Source organism: Hylobates moloch, unplaced genomic scaffold, assembly GCF_009828535.3.
Source record: "Hylobates moloch isolate HMO894 unplaced genomic scaffold, HMol_V3 SCAFFOLD_9, whole genome shotgun sequence".
Lineage (NCBI taxonomy): Eukaryota > Metazoa > Chordata > Mammalia > Primates > Hylobatidae > Hylobates > Hylobates moloch.
This window is the reverse complement of record NW_026652284.1, coordinates 22,386,099-22,409,163: the sequence shown is the minus strand read 5'-3', so window position 1 is coordinate 22,409,163 and position 23,065 is coordinate 22,386,099. Positions and strand designations below refer to the sequence as shown.

The 23,065-nt window shown below is 49.7% G+C and overlaps 1 protein-coding gene across 3 annotated transcripts; it reads left to right on the top strand.

Moving 5' to 3' along the window:
- The first annotated feature begins 1,783 nt into the window (after window positions 1-1,783).
- IL22RA1 (interleukin 22 receptor subunit alpha 1) lies at window positions 1,784-22,434 on the top strand. 3 transcript variants are annotated; one of them, XM_058444372.1, is made up of 7 exons: window positions 1,784-1,916; window positions 4,246-4,378; window positions 5,943-6,121; window positions 8,853-9,028; window positions 13,880-14,018; window positions 18,815-18,936; window positions 20,483-22,434. In XM_058444372.1, exons 3-7 carry the CDS (start codon window positions 6,091-6,093, stop codon window positions 21,413-21,415), a joined length of 1,401 nt encoding a protein of 466 aa, XP_058300355.1. In that variant the 5' UTR covers window positions 1,784-1,916; window positions 4,246-4,378; window positions 5,943-6,090; the 3' UTR covers window positions 21,416-22,434. The 3 variants fall into 3 exon arrangements, with proteins under 3 accessions (XP_058300355.1, XP_058300357.1, XP_058300356.1); XM_058444374.1 differs by having other exon boundaries at window positions 1,894-1,996; window positions 20,483-22,070; XM_058444373.1 differs by lacking the exons at window positions 1,784-1,916; window positions 4,246-4,378 and adding an exon at window positions 8,302-8,356 and having other exon boundaries at window positions 5,989-6,121; window positions 20,483-22,070.
- Window positions 22,435-23,065: the final 631 nt, after the last annotated feature.

The window sequence follows — 23,065 nt, the reverse complement described above, 5'->3', positions numbered from 1 at the left end:
CACCCTCCCCAGCCCCAGCATAGCCAGTTTCAGTTTCTCCCCTGCTAGGGCTGAGCAGGGTGCCGGGTGTTCACGGAGAAGCAAATGCCCAGCTTAGTTTGCTGGGGGCATGAGAGGGTGCCTCAGATCCTGGGTTCTTCCACGGACCCAAAGGACCCTCAGGTCTTGGGGGATATAGCCAGCTGTCTGAACTGGGGGTGCTGGATCGCTGCACCTCAGTGAATGGAGAATTGGCCTGGAGGAGGCAGACATCCTTCGGTCCCTCAAACGGTGATGGCACAGGTTGTGCCATCCCTTCCTCTGCCTCTCACCTGGCACTGGCCTGACAAGGGGAGGCGGAGGAAGGACGGGGGGAAATGAAGCTTGCGTTCACCATTGCCTCCCTCCATGCCCCTGCAGGGCCTCTTTGGCCCCTTTTGTTATCATAGATCTGAAAGAGCATTTTCTCCTAGAATGGCCAGGTCTACTACATTAATAGGTCTTAAGACACAGGACTCATTTGGAAACAGGGCTTAAGGGCATAGTGTTCAAAGCCAATAAAGTGAGAGGGGGGTGCTCATCACTATGGAGAACGTTACATGAGACCCTAGACTCTGTCTCTGCTCTCCTGGTGCATTGCATGAAATTCAGGGAACTTCCTTAGGAAGTCAAAGCATAGTCCTGATTGAGGATGGTGAGCAGGTATGGCCTCGGCCAGGCCCCCCTTGCTCAAGTGCAGGACGAGGCCTACGAAGGGGCAGAGCTTCCCACCCCCTCTGCCACTGTCGTGCCAGGGCTGCCTGTGTCCCCAGGGCTTCCAGCTCTGTGGGGCCCCTCCAGTCTGCTTCCCAGCATCAGGCTAGGCGTTCCAGGAAGATGTGAGGCACCCCCTCGAGGCCCCAAGACACGTCCCTTTAGACCCTCAGCCATACTGGTTAGAAATCCTAGAGGCTCCCAGCCCTTTGAGATGGGGGACCCCAAAAAACAGCCCTTAGGAAATTGTCAAGTGTCAGTTGCCTCGCGCTGCACACCCCAGGCCCTCACCCCCCCCCAATCTTAGGCTGACTCCAGAGCATGTGGAATTGTTTCTTGTTTGTGTATTTTTCCTTAGCTTCCCAGCTGGTCGACAGAACATTGTTTTTCCACATGAATGTGAAAAAAACAAGTTGCCGTTTATAAATCCGCCAGGCTGCCAGGCTCCACACAACACATGTCTCCCCAGATTTCACAATATAGACTTTCACCCGGGAAGTGCCGAAGCAACACAGGCTGAGGAATGGATGATAGATTTGAGGAGGAAAAGGAGCGAGGAGGGCGGGAGAAGAGGGAGATCTTGTTAGTCCCTGACACCCCTAAAAGAGAGGAATGGGCCTAGGTTCACTTACCCCACTTCAGGAAGCTAACTGCAGTTCCCTCCTGAAAAGTGGTGCCAACCTCCACGTAGCCCAGGGTCCTTTGCCTTGGCAACATGCCCCCACCTCAGCCACCAGCCTCCTTGCAACCCAGATGGGCCCTCTATTTCCCACCCAGAACACTGACCTCAACCAGCAACCGTTCCCGCTGCAGACTCTACCCCAAGCCTCGATGGAGCCTGGCTTCTCAAATCCCACCCTCACCCTTCTGCCCTGACCCACCGCCCAACCAGAAGCCACTGTTCAGGTCTGATCTTGACTGGACTCCTTTCCTCAACTTTAGACTCAGCCCTGAATCCAGGACCCCTGCCTCCAGAACTGACCCCAATTCCACCCAGCCTCACATCCAAACAAGATGTCAGCTACATCCTAAGGCTCCACGGCACAGCCGTCACCTTGCGTAGAGGCAGTAGACCCCTCCCCGCGCCATCCCTAAGGCCCCATTCTGAGGACTCCAGGAAGCCTGAAGATATTTTGCAGCTGCTGGGCCAGAACCCAAATTCAGAGAGGAGGGCAGGCTTCGAGGTTAGCCAGAGGACGTGCAGCGGAGTCGGACGATTCTTCCGTGTCCTCATCGGTCCTCGCCAAGCCTGAGGACCCCTCTTGTGTGTAGAGTTGGAGTAGGGGGATCAGTAACTGTCTGCTCCCTCACACCTTGGGCCCACTGGCAGTCGTAGTCGTGTCTGGGGAAGGAAAGGCAGAGACATATCCAAGACACACACCCAGGGCGGAAGGCCTTGACCCAGCTGGGGCTGCTCAACATTTTCCCACCTGTTTATTTCCCACGCCAGCCGGCCAGGGCCTCCGAGCTCCGAGCCAGCTGCCAACTTGGGCCGCCATCTTCCCGCAGGCTCTTGCTCTCCACAGCCCAAGCCTGGGGGCCTGAGGGAAGGGTTTTATAAGTTAAGGACTCTTTGTTTACAGTGCAGATTGCTTCAGAGGCTGCAGCCCCTCCCCAGCCCCTTCCTTGAGGCTCAGGCCCTCACTGCCCTTCCCTTACCAGAAGCAGAAGTGGGCTGGACAAAGACCTAGCCTGGAAGAGAGGGCTGTGGACCCTTCAAGGGCCAGCTTCTCTCCTCCTCCTCCTCCCTAAATTCATCCCTTTATCAGGTGCTCAGGTCCCTGAAGCCCCCCACCCTCATATAAAAGCGTGAACAAGACAGCCCCCTCCCTACAGAGCGAATGTCTTCCCTTCCCAGGTCTCCTCCCTCCAGACTCAACACATGTACATAGGGGCCTGTTAGACACCAAACACGTTCACAGAGGCCACCCCGCTCTATCCGCCCCACAACCAGTCTAGCACTGGGATGAATATTGTACGTTCTTCACATGCTAACTGTGATGCTGGGCAGCAGCTCTCTCTGAGTCTGAGCTCATTCATCAAATGGGGATAGTGATAGTGGGCACATTGTCGTGAGGATTTAAGGAAGGAATGGACTTGCCTGAAAGAGGCCGTGCACTTCACAAATGCCAGTGGCTGCTGTTGTCATTGTTGCTTGTCTTTAGGTAAATCAAACTATATCCATTTTAGAGATGAGGCAATGGAAGTTCTCATTGCTTAAACAACTTTCCCAAGGTCACCCTGCCCACGTGTGGGCTCAGTCAAGAGCGCCTCCTCCACCATTGCTTCAACTGATCAACTTGGGGCAAGTTACTTCTTACACATTTTAGTTACATATCTCTAAAATAAGGATGAGGACACCAACTTCAGGTTGTGTTAAAAAGTGAATGAGAGACAATACCAAGCATCGATGGGGATGTGGAGAAATTGAACCCCTCAAACAATGCTGGTGGGAATTTAAGATGGTGCAGCCATAACATCCTGGACAATATATGAGACCCCATCACTACAAAAAATTTAAAAATAAATTAGCCGGATGTGGTGGTGCACGGCTGTAGTCCCAGCTACTTAGGAGGCTGAAGTGCGAGGATTGCTTAAGCCCAGGAAGTCGAGGCTGCAGTGAGCCATGATCGCGCCACTGCACTCCAGCCTGAGGAACAGAGTAAGACCCTGTCTCAAAGATAAAAAAAAGATGGTGCGGCCACTTTAGAAAATAGTTCTGCAGTTCTTCAAAAGGTTAAAGATAGAGCTACTATATAACCTACCAAATTCCACTCTTAGTTATATACCCAAGACAACTGAAAACATATGTCCACTTATAAAATTGAACACAGTGTTCACAGCAGCATTATTCATGGTAGCCAAAAAGTAGAAACAACCCAAATGTCCTGATGAGTGGATGAACAAAATGTAGTATATCACACAATGGAATATTCAGCCCTAAAAAGGAAGTACTAATCCATGCTACCACAAGTGTGAACCTTGAAAGCATTATGCTAAATGAAAGAAGCCAGCCAAGCTCTATTTATATAAAAAGTCTAGAGTAGGGACATTCACAGACACAGGAAGTAGATTCGTGGTTGTCAGGGGTTAGGGGAGAAGAAGAATGGGTGGAGTGACTGCTAATGGGCATGCAGTTTCTTTTTGGGGTGCTGAAAATGTTCTGGAATTAGATAATAGCGATGATTGCACAACGTTGTGAAAATGCTAAGAAACCGTTGAAATGAACATTGTAAGGTGGTGACATTTATGGAATGTGAATCACAGCTCATTGGAAAGCAAAATGGCTGAGAGTGGATGGTTGGTTAGAACAGCGTGGGGAGCATCCCCTCTTGCTGGTCCATTTGTAGAAGGCTGGGGGCCGGGGTCTCCCTACCCACCCACCAGGCTGGCATCTTGAAAGCAAAGGCACTTTGCATGAAATTTATATGGGGCAGGACTCTGACTGAGCCCACACATGGGCAGGGTGACCCTGGGAAAGCCCCTGCTCACCCTCCTCCCACCCTCCTGCAGCTCACGCCCCTGAGGACCCCTCGGATCTGCTCCAGCACGTGAAATTCCAGTCCAGCAACTTTGAAAACATCTTGACGTGGGACAGCGGGCCGGAGGGCACCCCAGACACGGTCTACAGCATCGAGTATAAGACGTAGGCTTCTCTCTTGACCCCACCTCCTTTGACTGCTCTGAAGCCAGCCCCTCTCCAAGGAATTCCCCTCCTCTCCATCTGTTCCCATGTCCCCACCAGGACTGGTGTCACACAGCCCCTCCCAGATAAAGCTTTGCTCCTTTATGTTTCTTTTGCAGAGGGAGAATAATATAAGGGTACAAAGTACAGGTGATAGGGTCAGGCTGTGTGGGCTTAAATGCCAGCTCTTGCCCGTATAACCTTGGGCAGCCAGGTAACCTCGCAAAGCCTCAGTTTCTGCACCCACAAAGTGAGGACAATGATAGCACTTTCATCACAGGGTTGTTGGGTGGGTTAAACAGATAAAGTCATTAGCACTTGTGCCTGGAAAATTATAAGCTACCAATAATTGTTTTATTATTATTAGTGAGACCAGGTCAACCGAAGATGCACCCAGCCCCTCTAGCCCATGCTCCTGTTCCTGCTCCTCTCCCTTCCATGCAGGTGAGGAGGGGTGGCCTGGGCTCAGGAGTCCTCAAACCTGGCTTCCCCTCCTGGTCATGCCACGTTGTCCTGTAGCAAGTCACTTCCCCCTCTCTGAGCCTCATTTCTCTCATCTGTAAAATGGGGATAACAGGGCCCACATCAAAGGACTATGGTGATGACGAGCCCAGAATATGGACTCAGATTGGCTGGGTTCAAATCCTGGCTCTCCACATGCACACTTCAAACACGTGGGCAATTTACTTCTTTGAACCTCATCTTCTTTATTTGAAAAATAAAGAGAATAGGCTGGGCACAGTGGCTCACACCTATAATCTCAGCACTTTGGGAGGCTGAGACAGGTGGATCACTTGAGGTCAGGAGTTTGAGACCAGCCTGACCAACAGGGTGGCCATACTGTCTCTACTAAAATACAAAAATTAGCCAGGCATGGTGGTGCATTCCTGTAATCCCAGCTACTCGGGAGGCTGAGGCAGGAGAATCACTTGAACCCCAGAGGCAGAAGTTGCAGTGAGCCAAGATCGCACCACTGCACTCCAGCCTGAGTGACAAAGCAAGGCTGTGTCTCAAGAAAAAACAAAAAAGTCCAGGCGCGGTGGCTCACGCTTGTAATCCCAGAACTTTGGGAGGCCGAGGCAGGTGGATCACAAGGTGAGGAGATCGAGACCACGGTGAAACCCCATCTCTAGTAAAAATACAAAAAATTAGCCGGGCGTGGTGGCGGATGCCTGTAGTCCCAGCTACTCGGAGAGGCTGAGGCAGGAGAATGGCATGAACCCGGGAGGCGGAGCTTGCAGTGAGCCAAGATCGCGCCACTGCACTCCAGCCTGGGTGACAGAGCGAGACTCCGTCTCAAAAAGAAAAAACAAAAAAAGAAAGGAAGGAATAAAGAAAGAAAAAGAGAAGAACACATATGCCTCAGGGAATCATTGTGAGAACAAAATGAGATCATTCGCATAAAGGGCCTGGGCCACTGAATGTGCTAAGTAAATATTAGATCTCTTTGGCATTATTAATAAGCCACAGGCCTAGCGCTGGCCTTTTCATCACCACGGTGACTTGGCCCCTTCCTGGCCTGCAGGTACGGAGAGAGGGACTGGGTGGCAAAGAAGGGCTGTCAGCGGATCACCCAGAAGTCCTGCAACCTGACGGTGGAGACGGGCAACCTCACGGAGCTCTACTATGCCAGGGTCACCGCTGTCAGCGCGGGAGGCCGGTCAGCCACCAAGATGACTGACAGGTTCAGCTCTCTGCAGCACAGTGAGTTGGAGCCCCTGTGGGTTTCGGGGGAGGGGAGAGGAAAGCGCAGGTGTTTGCGGGGTGGGATGGCCTCTTCCCCTCTGGAGTGGGTGGAGGGTACAGAAGGGGCTGTCTGCAAGGGGAGGGGGGCAGCTGGGGATGTGCCTTTTAGGGAAGCTCCCCACCCCCACCAATTACAGTGTGTTCCTAGCAGGTTTGTTCATTTTTCTCCACCTCCACCCCAACCTCCCTAGTTCAGACCACCCTAATCTGGACCCTCGACTGAGGTCAAGGCCACCTAACGTGTTTCCCCAACTCTCCTCTTTACCACCTCCTCCAGCCCATTCTCCACAGAGCATTTAGAGAGATCTCCTCAACACATAAATCCCGCCTTCTCTTCTCAGCTTAAAACCCTCGGGCAGCTTCTCATGATTCTAAAAAGAAGATCCAACTCCTTGCCACGGCCCACGAGGCCCTGCCTATCCTGGTCCTCATCTTGAACACGTCTTCCCAATGCATCGAGCAGCCAAGCTTCTGACAGTCCCTGCCTTGGGGTCCTTGCTGCTCCCACTCTCTGGGGGCACTTCTGAGCTCTTCACATGACTGGTTCTTTTATAGTCCTCATGGCTCAGCTTCAACATCACCTCCTAAGGCAGTGTCCCCACCTCTAGCCCTGATTACCTGATTTCCGTAGGCCACCACCTGTGATTCTCTATTGCAATACAGGGTCTATTGTCTTCATCGCTCAGATCACACGCTGCAATTACTGTGTTTGCTCACACATGTTATCATCTGCCTACCCCGCTAAAACGTGAGCCCTAGAACTGCATGTGTGGGCGGCAGAATCCACTGTATTCCCAGCCCACGGCATAGTTCCTGGCACATAGAAGATGCTCAATAGCCAGGCGTGGTGGCTCACACTTGTAATCCCAGCACTTTGGGAGGCTGAGGCAAGAGGATCACTTGAGCCTAGGAGTTCAAGACCAGCCTGGGGAACACCGTGAGACCCCATCTCTACAAACAATTTAAAAATTAGCCGGGTGTGGTGGCACACACTTGTAGTCCCAGCTGCTCAGGAGGTTGAAGTGGGAGGGTAGCTAGAACCCGGGAGTCAAGACTGCAGTGAGCTGGGATTGCCCCACTGCACTCCAGCTTAGGTGACATAGTGAAATCCTGTCTCAAAAAAAAAAAAAAAGATATTCAGTAAATGAGTGGATGAGTGGATAGCAGTTGCTGATATGGTTTGGCTATGTCCCCACCCAAATCTCATCTTAAATTTGGTTCCCATAATCCTGTCTTGTGGGAAGGACCCAGTAGGACGTAACTGAATGATGGGGACGGTTTTCCCCATGCTATTCTCATGATAGTGAGTACGTTCTCATGAGAGCTGATGGTTTTATAAGGGGCTTCCCCCTTTGCTCGGTTCTCATTTTCCTTCCTGCCACCATGTGAGAAAGAACATGTTTGCGTCCCGTTTTGTAAGTTTCCTGAGGCCTCCCCAGCCGTGTGGAACTGTGAGTCAATTAAACCTCTTTCCTTTATAAATTACCCAGTCTGAGGTGTGTCTTTATTAGCAGTGTGAGAATGGATTAATACAGTTGCCAAACTCCCCACGCAAGCTAAGCATGTGATGATGTTCACCAACTGACTTTATAGTCACACATAGCTTTTTAAGAAAATAAAAAATAAAATTAAGTAAAATATTGTTTTTTTAACCTGGCTTGTTCAGTGAATTCACATTCATTGTAGAAAATGTGTGAAATATAGAAATATACAAAGAAAAATAAAAGTCACCCAAAATAATCTTAACATTCTAACATAACTGCAGTTACTAGCAGCTGTATCTACTTTGCAATCTGGCATTGCTTTTTTGTCTTATCTTCTTTTTCCCCATATATTGGTATCATGAACATTTACCCATATCATTAAACATTTTGCACAACAAGATATTTCACAGTGCAAAATGATCCATTCTAGGGAGATACTCTAATTTACTTATGTATTTCCCTTTTTGAGGACATACAGCTCAGTTTTTCAATTTTATTAGCAGCAATGAAGTAAACATTGTTCTGACTCAGATATTTTCAATCTTGGACGCCAATGGATCATTGAGGTATTTTTACAAATTAGATTCAGGGTAAATGAGGTCCGTGAATCCCTGAAGTTGGATGCAAGATTTTTGTATATATACATTTTGGCAGGAAGAAGACCCACAGCATTCACCACATTCTCAAAGGAGTCTGTAAACCAGCAAAGGTAATTTGGTTATTTGGAAAATTCCATCTTGAGAGAGACAGAAGTCTTCAGCCTGATCTTTGAGGCTGCACCAATAGTATTAGGCCCCAGACATTATTTAGGATGTGTAGTTGATATCATTGACATCCCCAAAGCTGTCATACTCAATAGATGAGGGAGGAAGGGTGCTCTAGGCTGACTTAAGGTGGGGACGCAGGGGGCTGGGATGTGTGGGGGCAAGCCAAAGGCATGACCAAGCTAGGGGACTGGTGCCCCTCACCCTGAGCTTCTTCTCATCCACTCTTGGTCATCCCTTTGCCAGCCTGAAACCCAAACACCAGGGCTTGCAGAAACTTTTTTCTTTTCACTGTTTGTTTAGCCAGTGCTTTCAGAAGCATAGCTGGCACTGGAGCGGAAGGAGAGAGGGAGCAGTCATTTTCCACTGTCCAGGGTGGCCTCAGACACTGCCCACCAATTCTGACTTTTTCTTTTCTCTTTTCTCTCTCCCTATCCCCAGCTACCCTCAAGCCACCTGATGTGACCTGTATCCCCAAAGTGAGATCGATTCAGATGATTGTTCATCCTACCCCCACGCCCATCCGTGCAGGGGACGGCCACCAGCTAACCCTGGAAGACATCTTCCATGATCTGTTCTACCACTTAGAGCTCCAGGTCAACCGCACCTACCAAATGGTAAGTGCATGTTGCACCCTGGTCTTTCTCTGCCTAGGAAGCCTCTTCCCTCCCAATTAGATCTGAGTTGCTTTAAGAAAAAAAGGGGACATGTTATGTAAATTAGCATTTCCCAAAACATTGAGAGGCTCCTTGAAGCCTGGAAAACATCACAAATGACAACTTCTCTCTTGTAGATTCACACACACAATAGCATGCTAAAGGCTCTGACAAGTCCTGCAGAGCCAACACTGTACTATCAATTTGTTTAATACAACTTCTCCCAAATGTATTTGACCAGAGAAGCTGCTTTTTTTGCATAATATTTACATGGTTTTTTGTTTAACACCTTCTCACATCCTGGAGAACAACCTCTACTAATATCTTCAGATGTTCACATTAGAAAATGCTAGAATCAATTTCTACTGCTGCAGCAGTTCTCCACTATTTGCAGGAACTATATACAGGCAATGTGGAAGCATGAGTAATAATAAGAGGTGGAAGGCAAGGGCATAAATTCTCAAATAATATATGAATTATTTCTTTTCGTATTCAGAAAATATTTGATACCCCCTACCCTCAGCATGTGCCACCAATCCACAATTCAGTTAAATGAATATTTATTTCCTACTTTGTGGGTTCTGCATGCAAGGAGCTTATAATCTAGGGGGTGAAACGGGAGTTAAAACAAGAATTCAAATAGCTATAGATAGAGGAAAATATGGGTATTGGGAGGTGGGGCAGGATGTCAGTACAGCAAGATTTGAAAGACTTCTAGAAAACTTTTGGGAAGCCAAAAATGACATAATATGCATATATTACCTGGCATGCTGCAGAAATTGGTACTGGCTTCCAGAAAGCCTAATATGCATAATATGCATATTATGTTATTAGTATTCACATATTACCTGGCATGCTACAGAAATTGGTATTGGGCCAGTATCAATTTCTGAGGCATGCCAGGTAATACATGCATATTGTGTCATTTAATCTTCACCACAGCCTTGTGAGGCAGGTTCTATCATCTCCATTTTCTAGATGAGGGAACCAAGAGAAGTTAGTCACTTGCTCAAGACTGTTCAGCAAATAACAGGGTAGACAGGATTCAAATCCAGCTCTGTTTAGCCCACTTCTCTCCCACCACTGGCCTGCCTATACTGCCCCACCATGATCACAGAGAAAAGCAGCAAAACTTAAGCCATTTAACAAAAAAAGAGATGGGGCCTCACTATGTTGCTCAGGCTGGTCTCAAACTCCTGGGCTCGAGAGATCCTCCTGCCTCAGCCTCCCAAAGTGCTGGGATGACAGGAATGAGCCGCCACACCCAGCCAACTTTAAGACATTTTTGAAAAGCACAGAACTGCCCACTTTGACAAGAGCATAAAGACATGTAAAACAGTTTCTTAAAACATGGTCCCGGCCGGGCACGGTGGCTCACGCCTGTAATCCCAGCACTTTGGGAGGCCGAGGCGGGCAGATCACGAGGTCAGGAGATCTAGACCAGCCTGGCTAACACGGTGAAACTCTGTCTCTACTAAAAAATACAAAAAATTAGCCGGGCATGGTGGCGGGCGCCTGTAGTCTCAGCTACTCAGGAGGCTGAGGTAGGAGAATGGCATGAACTCAGGAGGTGGAGCTTGCAGTGGGCCAAGATCGCGCCACTGCACTCCAGCCTGGGCGACAGAGCGAGACCCCATCTCAAAACACACACACACACACACACACACACAAACCATGGTCCCAAACAACAGCATCAGAATCTCCTGCAGCACTTGTTTAAAATGCAGATTCTTGAGTCTCCTTCCAGTCAACTTCATCAAGTTTTTGCACTTGCATCCCTGGGATCTGAATTTTAGTGAGCAACCCAGGCGCTTCTTCCCCAGCGCAAAGCTTGAGAACCTCTGATGTAGAGGGATCCCGGGAGATAAGCCTCAGAAGACTGGATGGGACTATGCTGTAGAAGGGATAGGGTGGTGGAGGGGAGGAATTTTTGTTTCTTTCAGTAGTTGGGGGAGCCACTAGAGATTACTGAGCAGGGAGAGTCCTTATCACACCTATTTTTTGGTAAATATTTGGGGTCTTATTAAACATTTTATTGTTGATTTCTAATTTAATTCAATTTGTGGTCAGAGAACACACGCTGTATGATTTCAGTCCTTTTAAATTTATCAAGGATTGTGTTAAGCATTGTTATACAGCTGCTTTAAAATCATTGTCGGCCAGGCGAGGTGGCCCATGCCTGTAATCCCAGCACTTTGGGAGGCCAAAGCGGGCGGATCACTTGAGGTCAGGAGTTCAAGACCAGCCTGGCCAATGTGGTAAAACCCCATCTCTACTAAAAATACAAAAATCAGCTGAGCATGGTGGCAGGTGTCTGTAATCCCAGCTACTCGGGAGGCTGAGGCAGGAGAATCATTTGAACCTGGGAGGCAGAGGTTGCAGTGAGCTGAGATCGCACCACTGCCCTCCAACCTGGGTAACAGAGTGAGACTCTGTCTCAAATAAAATAAAATCATTGCCTGCTAATTCAACATTTTGGTCATCAGGGTCAGTCACTATTGTCTTTTCTCTTGAATATGGGTCACATATTCTTTCTTTGTATGTGTAACAATTTTGAAATGTATCCCGGACATTATGTTGAAATTACTGTAGATTCTGTTATATTCCTCCAAAGAGTATTGGTTTGGTTTCATCTGGTTTTAGCAGGCAATTAATTTGGCTGAACTCCAAACTCTGAAATCTCTCTTCTTTTTTTGTTTTTTAACTTTACCTGGGCTGCTTGGAGTTTACCCCATTCATGCCTACTTTAGGGGCCAGTCAGGGATTTGAGCAGAGTTTATACACAGAGCTTGGGCCTCCTTCTCTATGATCTCTCCTGTCTGTGCTTTCTCCCCTCATTTTCCAGCTGCTGTGGTTATTCCAAGCCCTGCCTTTTGGGTATTCAAGCCAGTGAGAATATAGGGTTTCTGTCTAGGTTTAGCCATTCCACAAGGTGTAGACTGGGGTCTGCCTTCAGGCTACAAGACAATGGGAAATGTACCCATTGCCATTTCTCCTCTCTCCAATATGTGCCTGCTTTTATTTTCTTTCTAATGCCTTTAAGTAGTTGTTTTTCATTTTGCTCAGAATTTATAGTTGTTCTTTTGGGATGTTTGGTCCAATAGAAGCTATAAATTACTAGGATTAGAATGAAGAAAGATCAAATATGGAGATGGAAGAGATATCAGGCTGGCAAGTCAAAAGATTATTGCAATGGTATAGGCTGGAAATGAGGGCCTGAACCAGGATGGAGGTCGTGAAAAACTTGGGTAAGGAGGAATCAGGGCCTTGGCAACTCTCCTGGAGTTGTGTCTCATGATATGTAATGTGTCCGGTTTCAACCACATGAGTTCCACAAAACAATAAGTTAAAAAATTTATTTATGTACTTCTTCACTCACTGTCACCACCACCCCCATAAACACACACAAAAGAAAACAATAAATGACCCTCAACCTTGGCCTCCATGTGCCTGAAAAAGAGAAGGCAGAGCTGAAATACAAAGAGCCAAAGAAGAAAATTCTCAGTTTTTGAACTCCCGAGAACACAGGTTCTGGCCCTTTAAAGGAAGATTTCTGGATCCTTTAAGGGCGATTTGATACCAAAGATATGAGAGGGGATTTGTCCAAAACGGCTTCAAGGTTTAGGCCCTGGAGATGAGAAGAAGAGTGATGCTGTTATCAAAATTAGAGAATCAAAAACAGATTTGGGTTTGGGATTTGGGATGGGGCTGGCCCCAGAGAGAGGAGGGCAGCATGTTTGGACATGTTGACTTAGAGATGCTCATGTGGTACTATTCAGCAGGGAGCTGGCAGGGCCCATCAGAAACTCTACAGCTCTTCCTGAGATAAGTTTGGGAGTTATCCACACATCGGTGCTCACAGCAGCCATGGGTTCAGATAAGATCACTAAGTGGCTGGAGAGTATGTGAGAGAGAAGGAAATGGTTGAAGAGCAAATCTTGCAGAACAACATTGAGGGGCCAAACCAGTGAAAGACCAATCAGAGAGGTAGGAGGTGAGCCAGACAGGATAACATGTGGCAGCCATGGGAGAGGAGTTCTGGGTCAAAAAGTGAGAGATACACAGAAGAATGAGAATCAAAACACGGTTCCAGCAGAAGGATTGGCAGATGCAAAGAAACAAGGGCTTTCTTATGCAAGGTAGGTGTTTATCCGAGTGGCAGGTATCCAGCATTGATGAGCCTGCAGAGCCAGGTGGGCTGCAGAGACAAATGAGTCTGGACTGAAAGCCAGGGACCAGGACTCTGTTCTGTAAATATGGGTGAGGCCATCAAAGGCTTTTGAATAGAAAAGCATTATAATGAGATTATCTTTTAGAAAGATCCCTATAACACTAGGATGAATATGGAAGTGAACAGGGGCAAACCCAGAGATGGGCAACCATGAAAGAGGCTACTGCTAGAGTCCGGGCTGAAGCCTTGAGGCCCAATTAAGGCAGAAGCAATGAGGAAAGAAAGAAAGGAATGGATGTTCAAAGAGTTTATGATGTTTAACCACGAAAAGGTGAAAGACAAGAGGAATTGGAAGAAGGAGGGATAGTGGGAGCGTGGGAGGGTGGTGGAGGTCATAATGGCAGCTGCTAGTGTGTATAACCACTGCCTATGGGCCAGACACTGTTGCGAGTGAAAGGCACACGTGCTTGGAGACCGATTGGATTTGGGGATAAAGCAGAAGGGAGGGGAATGGAAACAGAGGCTGAAGACAGACCCATCAGCACCAAACCAGAATCCAGGAGGAGCGAGCAAGCTTCCTTGGGCTCTACGTGGAGTTCGGTGTGTAACAGGAATCACGCTGCGTTCTCTGTCCGATTCAGCACCTTGGAGGGAAGCAGAGAGAATATGAGTTCTTCGGCCTGACCCCTGACACAGAGTTCCTTGGCACCATCATGATTTGTGTTCCCACCTGGTCCAAGGAGAGCGCCCCCTACATGTGCCGAGTGAAGACACTGCCAGGTAAGTTCAGCTGAAACCAGAGGGAGGTGAGGCTCCCGAATTCAAGTCTTGACTCTCCTCTTTCCTCCCTGTAACCAAGGTGAGACTTGGCAACACTCTAAAAAACCATGGAAGGGTTATCAGTGTGTTATTGAAGTCAATCTTTGTTTATCCATAAAAGAGTTGGCTGATGAGTTATCAAAGCAAATGTTTGATTCTCACCTTCCAGCCTATGTCTGGATTTCCCCTCTCTGACAGGCCTTGTGTGTACCTTGGCAAAGCAAACTCACCTTAATATTAACCCAGGTGAGATATACTGGAGGGAAAATCTGCAGGGGGGGAAGCAGAGAAGATAAAAAGATCCCTCAATATCTTCCAAAGTCAAATAATAATAATGGTATCATGATAACTAGCATCTGCAGTGCTAACCGGGAACCAGGCACAACCAAGGGCAAGCCTCATCAACAGTCTATGAGGTAGGTATTATTTTCATCCTCATTTTACAGATGAAGAACCTGAGGTTCAGAGTGGTTAGGTAACTTACCCATGGCCGGGCACAGTGGCTCACACCTGTAAACCAAACACTTTGGGAGGCCAAGGCAGGAGGATCACTTGAGCCCAGAAGTTTAAGACCAGCCTGGGAAACATGGCAAAACCCTGTCTCCACAAAAAAATCAAAAACTTAGCTAGGTATGGTGGCGTGCATCTGTGGTCCCAGCTACACAGAAGGCTGAGGCAGGAGGATCACTTGAGCCCAAGAGGTTGAAGCTGCAAAGAGCTATGTTTGCACCACTGCACTCCAGCCTGGATGACAGAGTGAGACCTTGTCTCAGGAAAAAAAAAAAAAAAAAAAAAAAAAGTGACTTGCCCAAGGTCACACAGGTGCTGAGGGATGGAATGAAGCCTAATTCTAGAGGCCGTGCTCTTACCACAGAGCTACTATAGATACAGTTGGGTTTTTTGTGGGTTTTTGTTGTTTTTTGTTTTTGAGACAGAGTCTCACTCTGTCGCTCAGGCTGGAGTGCAGTGGCACAATCTGGTCTCACTGCAACCTCTGCTTCCCAATTTCAAGCAATTCTCCCACCTCAGCCTCCCAAGTAGCTGGGATTACAGGTGTGTGCCACCATGCCTGGCTAATTTTTTTTTTTTTTTTTTTTTTTTAATTTTTTAGTAGAGACGGTTTCACCCTGTTGCTCAGGCTGGTCTTGATCTCCTGGCCTCAAGTGATCCGCCCCCCATCAGCCTCCCAAAATGCTGGGATTACAGGCATGAGCCATCGCGCCCGGCCTAGATATAGTTTTGAATCATCTGCTGAGTGAGATGGTCCCTTCCTCTAGCACATTGAAACTTGATTCTCATCACAAGCATCATGATGTTTTTATTAGTGTTTCTTCTCATAGACGGAGGGAAACGTTGTATTGCTCAGAGCTGCAGGTTTAGAGGATGAAGGTGATGGCAATGGATGTGACAGATTTGGTAAAACAGTCTCCACTTTATCCTCATGTTCAGATTCATGATGTCAGTAAGTGATTTCAGTTCCAACCATGCCAACATTCAGAATAGAGTTGAGTTTGCAAGCTGGACATTGCGTGTGGCACAGTGGAAAGAGAAGTACCGCGTGAGGAATGAGAAGGCACAGTATTAGTCAGATGTCAGCCAACCATGCGCCTGGGGGAGTCACTCAGCCTCTGGGAGGCTGTTCCCTCCTCTGACAAATGGGGATGCTGATGCCTGGGCTGAGGCGATAATCAGAGGCCAGGCAGCTGCCAGAGCTGGGCCCTAGAAAATGACACTCTGGTCCTCAGGTTTGTTCAGAAACTCATCAGTTTTCCAAACAGCCCACGAGAGACTGATTTCTCCGCCTGAATCCCAGTGCACCAATTGGCAGGGGAGCTATGCCTCATGGAACAGCCAACACTGGCCACTTGCCCGGGGCATGCCCTTCCTGGGACAAAGGCTGCTCGGGAGCTCAGAATAGAACTTGGCGAGAGGAGAACCAGAAAAAGGAAACTGACGTTCTGGGGCTAAGCTGGGAGCATTTGTATGATTCATGACCCCTTCCCTGGACTGTCCTAGATAAATCTCACCTGCTCCTGACCCATGGGCCCTGGCCCACCAGCTTTTTGACAATGTGAAGACCACTCCACCCTTACCCACAACGCCCTTCTGTTGCCTTGTCCTTACTTGGTCTTGCTCATAATGGGATACCATTTTTTCCTAAGACTGCAGCTTTTATGTAAATCACACTTCCTGGTGGCTGCTTCTCGCTGACATATAGAAGGCACCTTATCCTTAAAAATACATTTAAAACAATTCCTACATTTATTAGGTTCTACTATATTGCCAAGCAAATAGTTGTGCCAAATGCTTTACATATATTATTTAATCTTTATTATTACATGTAACATATATTATTTAATCTTTAGAACAATCCCGCAAGCTGGGTAGCATCATCCTCATTTTACAGAGGAGGAACTCTGGCTCAGAGAGGTTAAGCAACTTGCCTGTGACCACACAGCTGCTCGGGGAACCTGATTGATTCATCTGGTTCTGAAGGCTGGGCTCTACCCACAACTTTGCAACTTTGTTTACAGTGAGCCCCCGTACTGCACACTTCATCCTCCTACTTCCATTTCAGAGTGATGCATCCTGCCCTTGACTGTGTATCCTGACATCTGCATTACCCTCAGAATCCCCTTTACCTGCCTCTCTGTAGATAAACAGGGAGGGTCACGGAGCATTGTCCCAGAATCTTGATGATGGAAGAGGCTCTAAGGGCCATCTCACCTCATATCCTACTCTTACAGATGAGGAAACTGAGGCTTCCTTGCAGAGTGGCAGGGAGGATGAGTTTTGAGTTACACATGTAACTCCACTGAGTAGCTGTGTGACCTTGGTCAGGTCACTTAACCTCTCTGGGCCTCAGCTTTGTTATCCATAGGAAGGGAGCATCCCTATCCCTCTGTGCTGTGTTTTGATGATGTAGTGAGATAACACAGGTAGAGCACCCAGCTCTACATGATCATACAGATCATGGCTCGTAGTAGGAGTTCAGCCACTGCTGGCTACTGTTATTATTAAAGGGCAGACCAGAGAGGGTCATGCAGCAGGAAGGATGCTCAGCATATCTGTGGCAGAGCCAGGCCTCTAACACCCTGTATTCCTTACTCTCAGGCTGGTAGTGTTTTTATATTCCATCCAGCCTCCCTATGGGTGAAATGGCAATGTACCCAATACACACAGTGTGAATGTGAAATGGAACTATGTCAAGCCACAGACCATTCTATGTCCCTATTCTGTCCTGAAACAAAGAGCAGTGGTTTTCCAGGAATGTTATAGACATTCGGGTGGGGTCTTTTTCCTGGAGTAGGGATGGGGGTAACATGTGACAGGAGACAGGGTTTCACCGAAGTGGGAAGCTGACCCAGAGAGGCCCAAGCTCGTGGGCTAGGGGAGGATCGAGGAGTGGGCTAGAAGTGGAGGTTCCAGCAGTACCCGGGGTTCACAGTGATCGCCGAGGTCATCGGAGCTATCGATTAACTCTCCAAGCTGAGGCCGCACAGGGGCCAGGAAGAGAGGGAGGGTGATTAGCAGGCGCCTGGACTGCAGGGCTCTTGACTCTCCGAGTCACCTTCCCTCTGTTGCAAACTGTCAGTTTTAACAACAACTCCAACAACCTCTTCCTCCATAAGTCCTTCACAAGTCCCACTTGGACTGGTGACAGGAAGTGTACCCTGCCTGGAACCGGCTGCACCCATCCCAAAGATGCTGGAACACAGGGAGAGGCTTGGGCACTAGAGCCCTAGTCATCCCTCTCGCCTCCATTTTAGACAGGACAGTGCCTTCCCAGGCTCCCTTCTTGACCAAGATCTTCCCTGATGCCCAGTCCCTTACCTTGGTAGGGAGGTGGAGAGGACAGGCCTCCCTGTTTTCACTTCTCCCCTCCCTCTGCCTCTACCCTACCAGGGAGTCAGAACCGCCCTTAGACTTAGGCAAGAGGGGCCCTTCCCTGCACCCAGCACTTTAGAAGGCCCTTCTCTGGCCCTGCCCTGGCCATTCCCCTCCTTGCAAGATGAAGACTCCATACAACAAAGGGGGCGGGTCCATCTGGATCCTGTGACCTCCTTTCTAGATCACATTGTGAGTACCTGGGACCCTGAAACTCTCTGTACATATGGCCCAGAGCCTGTGATCCGTCTAGGCAGTCCTCTTTTGGGGGGTCCTTCCTCATGAGGGCAGACACTTTTGACATGCAGTGCAGACCCTTGGCCCAAAGGATGACCAACAGGTGGCTATTTGGGGGGGACATGGATGAGCTCGACCATGAGGGCTGGGGCATCTATACACATGTGCGTGAGGGCCCTGGCAGTGTGGGATGGGGCTGGGCTGGGCTGGGCTGTGGGCTGGGCTGGGCTGGGCGGGGCGGGGCGGGGTGGGGCGGGGCTGGGCTGGGCTGGGCTCCTGCAGTGCGCTGCGGGCTTTCCCTGTACCTCCCCACTTCAGCACAGTACCTAGAGAAGTCCAAGAACTCTGAATTAAAATATGGCATCCCAGGTGGTTGTAAAAAGTCTTTTTGTCAAGGTGGAAACCTAGAACATTTTATTTATTTAACAGTGTAAAAATATAACGTGTAAATTCTGACTATTTAGACATACAGTATATGGACTTCCATTTGTGGTCTTGCATTCTGAGGGTAGGAGAGGCCTTGCCAGCCCAGCCGGAGAGGGTTTTCAGCATCCACACGTGGGGCCGGACCCAACCGGGCCCAGGCAGAGCCCAGCCTCATGCTTCCTTCTCTGGCCCCTTTGGTTTCCCAGACCGGACGTGGACCTACTCCTTCTCCGGAGGCTTCCTGTTCTCCATGGGCTTCCTTGTCGCAGTGCTCTGCTACCTGAGCTACAGATATGTCACCAAGCCGCCTGCACCTCCCAACTCCCTGGTGAGCCATCCCCCCGGGGCGGGAGGGAGAGGTCCAGGGGAGGGTCTGGGCTCCGAGGTCCCCAGTTCTCCCCAAAATGCAGGGATCCACAGACAAAGCAGGAGACGGGCCTGTTCTCTCCCTTCATGGAGTTCACAGTCCCACCTAAAGTCAAGAGACGTGTGGCCCAGCAGGTCTCAGGACGCATTGAAGAGGGGTGGGTGATCAGGAATAGTGGACATGGAATAAAAAACCCACATGGCTTGGAAGTGTCCAGCACCAGGAGGGTAGTGTGGGACTACAGTGAGCAGCAAGGCAACGAGGGAGGAATGGTGGGTGCCAGGAGAGCCGTGGCACTCATGCCCTGTCTAAACGGGCAGCCTGGCACCACCATGTAGGAATGCAGGCCCAGCACTGCCTGATCGTCATGTTTTTCAAGAGAAGCCAGAGTTTCAGATTATATTGTGAAATCTCCCAATTTTCAAATATTCAGAACTAATTTTTTAAACAGATTTTTTTTTTTTTTTTTTTTTGAGATGGAGTCTCACTCTGTCACCCAGGCTGGAGTGCAGTGGCATGATCTCGTCTCAGCACAACCTCCACCTCCCCAGTTCAAGCGATTCTCCTGCCTCGGCCTCCCAAGTAGCTGGGATTACAGGCATGCACCACCACACTTGGCTAATTTTTGTATTTTTAGTAGAGACGGGGTTTCACCATGTTGGCCAGGCTGGTCTCAAACTCCTGACTTCAGGTGATCCACCCGCCTCAGCCTCCCAAAGTGCTGGGATTACAGGCATGAGCCACTGCACCTGGCCATTTTAAACAGAAAATTTTTAAATGGCAAAACTAATTGTTAAGTGGAAAGCCCTTTGTTACAGCTCTTTTAGAATTGGTCTAGCAAGTGAAGACCAGAACCACCCCCCACTAAAAAAATAAAAATAAAATAGAAAGCCCTACACCAGCCACACAAATCACATCAGCAGCCCCCACCTGACGCCAGTGCCCCCTCTGCTAGAGCAGCAAGGCCCACTGCAGAAGCCATGAGCTGAGCCACCTGGGGCCCCCGGAGCCTGCTCTTGCCCATCGGAGGGACAGAGGAGCTCTGAGGGAGTTTTGCTCAATGTGCAAGTCCAGATGAAGCATTTTCTGTAAAGCTCTCCTGGTCTCTCCTGGCTCCTTCTTTTCCCACCCTGACCCTGTATGAGGCCCTCAGGGACCCATGGGTCAAGCAACAATGCAGGCCACCACCTCGAGAGCATGCCCCAAGGCAACCCCAAATCCTGGTCATCTACTCCCTGGATTATCTGCCTCCTGGAGAAACCAGAGCCCAGATCTCTCTCCCTGAGATAACCCAGACTTTAGAACCAAAGAGCTGAGAGACCCCGTCCCTTCAGGGAGGCGCTTGCACCTAGAGGAGTCTCTGGGAAGCAGATGGAGATATGGGACAGACGCATCTTGAAAAAGCCCCCAGATGCCTCCCTATGGAGGACCTCACCCACCCACATCACCAGCAGGAGCTTGGGACATACCTAACCACGGGGGGGTGACTGTTGTCGTCCCTGCACAGAACGTCCAGCGAGTCCTGACTTTCCAGCCGCTGCGCTTCATCCAGGAGCACGTCCTGATCCCTGTCTTTGACCTCAGCGGCCCCAGCAGTCTGGCCCAGCCTGTCCAGTACTCCCAGATCAGGGTGTCTGGACCCAGGGAGCCCGCAGGAGCTCCACAGCGGCACAGCCTGTCTGAGATCACCTACTTAGGGCAGCCGGACATCTCCATCCTCCAGCCCTCCAACGTGCCGCCTCCCCAGATCCTCTCCCCACTGTCCTATGCCCCAAACGCTGCCCCTGAGGTCGGGCCCCCATCCTATGCACCTCAGGTGACCCCCGAAGCTCAACTCCCATTCTACACCCCACAGGCCATCTCTAAGGTCCAGCCTCCCTCCTATGCCCCTCAAGCCACTCTGGACAGCTGGCCTCCCTCCTATGGGGTATGCATGGAAGGTTCTGGCAAAGACTCCCCCACTGGGACACTTTCTAGTCCTAAACACCTTAGGCCTAAAGGTCAGCTTCAGAAAGAGCCACCAGCTGGAAGCTGCATGTCAGGTGGCCTTTCTCTGCAGGAGGTGACCTCCTTGGCTATGGAGGAATCCCAAGAAGCAAAATCATTGCACCAGCCCCTGGGGATTTGCACAAACAGAACATCTGACCCAAATGTGCTACACAGTGGGGAGGAAGGGACACCACAGTACCTAAAGGGCCAGCTCCCCCTCCTCTCCTCAGTCCAGATCGAAGGCCACCCCATGTCCCTCCCTTTGCAACCTCCTTCCCGTCCATGTTCCCCCTCGGACCAGGGTCCAAGTCCCTGGGGCCTGCTGGAGTCCCTTGTGTGTCCCAGGGATGAAGCCAAGAGCCCAGCCCCTGAGACCTCAGACCTGGAGCAGCCCACAGAACTGGATTCTCTTTTCAGAGGCCTGGCCCTGACCGTGCAGTGGGAGTCCTGAGGGGAATAGGAAAGGCTTGGGGCTTCCTCCCTGTCCCTACCCAGTGTCACATCCTTGGCTGTCAATCCCATGCCTGCCCACGCCACATACTCTTGCGGTCCAGCCTCAGACGGGTGCCCTTGAGAGAAGCAGAGAGAGTGGCATGCAGGGCCCCTGCCATGGGTGCGCTCCTCACCGGAGCAAAGCAGCATGATAAGGACTGCAGCGGAGGAGCTCTGGGGAGCAGCCTGTGTAGACAAGCGCGTGCTTGCTGAGCCCTGCAAGGCAGAAATGACAGTGCAATGAGGAAATGCAGGGAAACCCCTGAGATCCAGAGCCCCACCTCCTAACACCCTGGATTCAAAGTGCTCGGGGAATTTGCCTCTCCTTGCCCCATTCCTGGCCAGTTTCACAATCTAGCCCAACAGAGCATGGGGCCCCTGCCTCTTCTGTCATTGCTCAAAGGTGAGAAGACAGCCTGGAAAAGAACACCCTGTGGGAGGCTGGGCAGAACCAGAACAACCTGCACTTCTGCCAAGGCCAGGGCCAGCAGGACAGCAGGACTCTAGGGAGGGGTGTGGCCTGCGGCTCATTCCCAGCCAGGGGAACTGCCTGACGTTGCGCGATTTCAGCTTCATTCCTCTGATAGAACGAAGCGAAATGCAGTCCACCAGGGAGGGAGACACACAAGCCTTTTCTGCAGGCAGGAGTTTCAGACCCTATCCTGAGAATGGGGTTTGAAAGGAAGGTGAGGGCTGTGGCCCCTGGACGGGTACAGTAACACACTGTACTGATGTCACAACTTGGCAAACTCTGCCTTGGGTTCAGCCCATCTGGGCTCAAATTCCAGCCTCACCACTTACAAGCTGTGTGACTTCAAACAAATGAATCAGTGCCCAGAACCTCGGTTTCCTCATCTGTAACATGGGGCTCATAAAACCTACCTCATGGAGTTGTGGTGAAGATGAAATTAAGTCATGTCCTTAAAGTGCTCAGTAGTGCCTGGTACATGGGCAGTGCCCAATAAACGGTAGCTATTTCCTGTTGTGATTTTTTTTTTTTTAAAAACTACGTTACACAAGGAGTGACCCCCTCCCCCAATTCGGATTGGCTTCAGATGCACCTGGCATTTTCTCATGGGCTTAAATGACCTGGATTTCCTCAGTACAGGCAAAGCCAGAGGGGTCTGGGGTGGGAAAGAGGAGGGACTGCAGGGCCTTCTAGAGACAGAGTTCAGAGACAAATGATGGGGAACCTTCTCCCTGAGATCGTAGGCAGAAGCCATTGTGGGTGGCAGTAGTGATCTCAGACGGCCTCTGTCCATCCAGCCTCCCTGAGCCCCCACAGAGGCAGTGTTGCACACTCTGTGCTCTCAGACTGCTGCCATACCCTCTGCATCACTGCATCTCAGACGACCCCTACCATGAGGAAGCCAAAGCCCAGAGGGAGAGGGGACCTACCTGAGATCCCGCTATTGAGGCTGTGACGGAGTTGGAACGCAGACCTAGGGCTTTCAGTCCTCATCGAGAGAGGAAGCTTTCCACACCTGCTTGGATTCTTGGAGGATGAGACTAGTGGAGGCTAAGGAGGGGAGGCCTCCTAATGAGGTCCCCAAGGCACAAGTGCTCCTGGTCACCTTGCTCCAAAGTCTTTTTTTTTTTTTTTTCCTTT

Excerpts from the sequence above, each read along its gene's own strand:
- IL22RA1 (XM_058444372.1), top strand. The coding sequence starts at position 6,091 with ATGACTGACAGGTTCAGCTCTCTGCAGCACA. Across the intron at positions 6,122-8,852 it reads GTTCAGCTCTCTGCAGCACA|CTACCCTCAAGCCACCTGAT; the intron begins GTGAGTTGGAGC and ends CCCTATCCCCAG. Across the intron at positions 14,019-18,814 it reads CCGAGTGAAGACACTGCCAG|ACCGGACGTGGACCTACTCC; the intron begins GTAAGTTCAGCT and ends TTGGTTTCCCAG.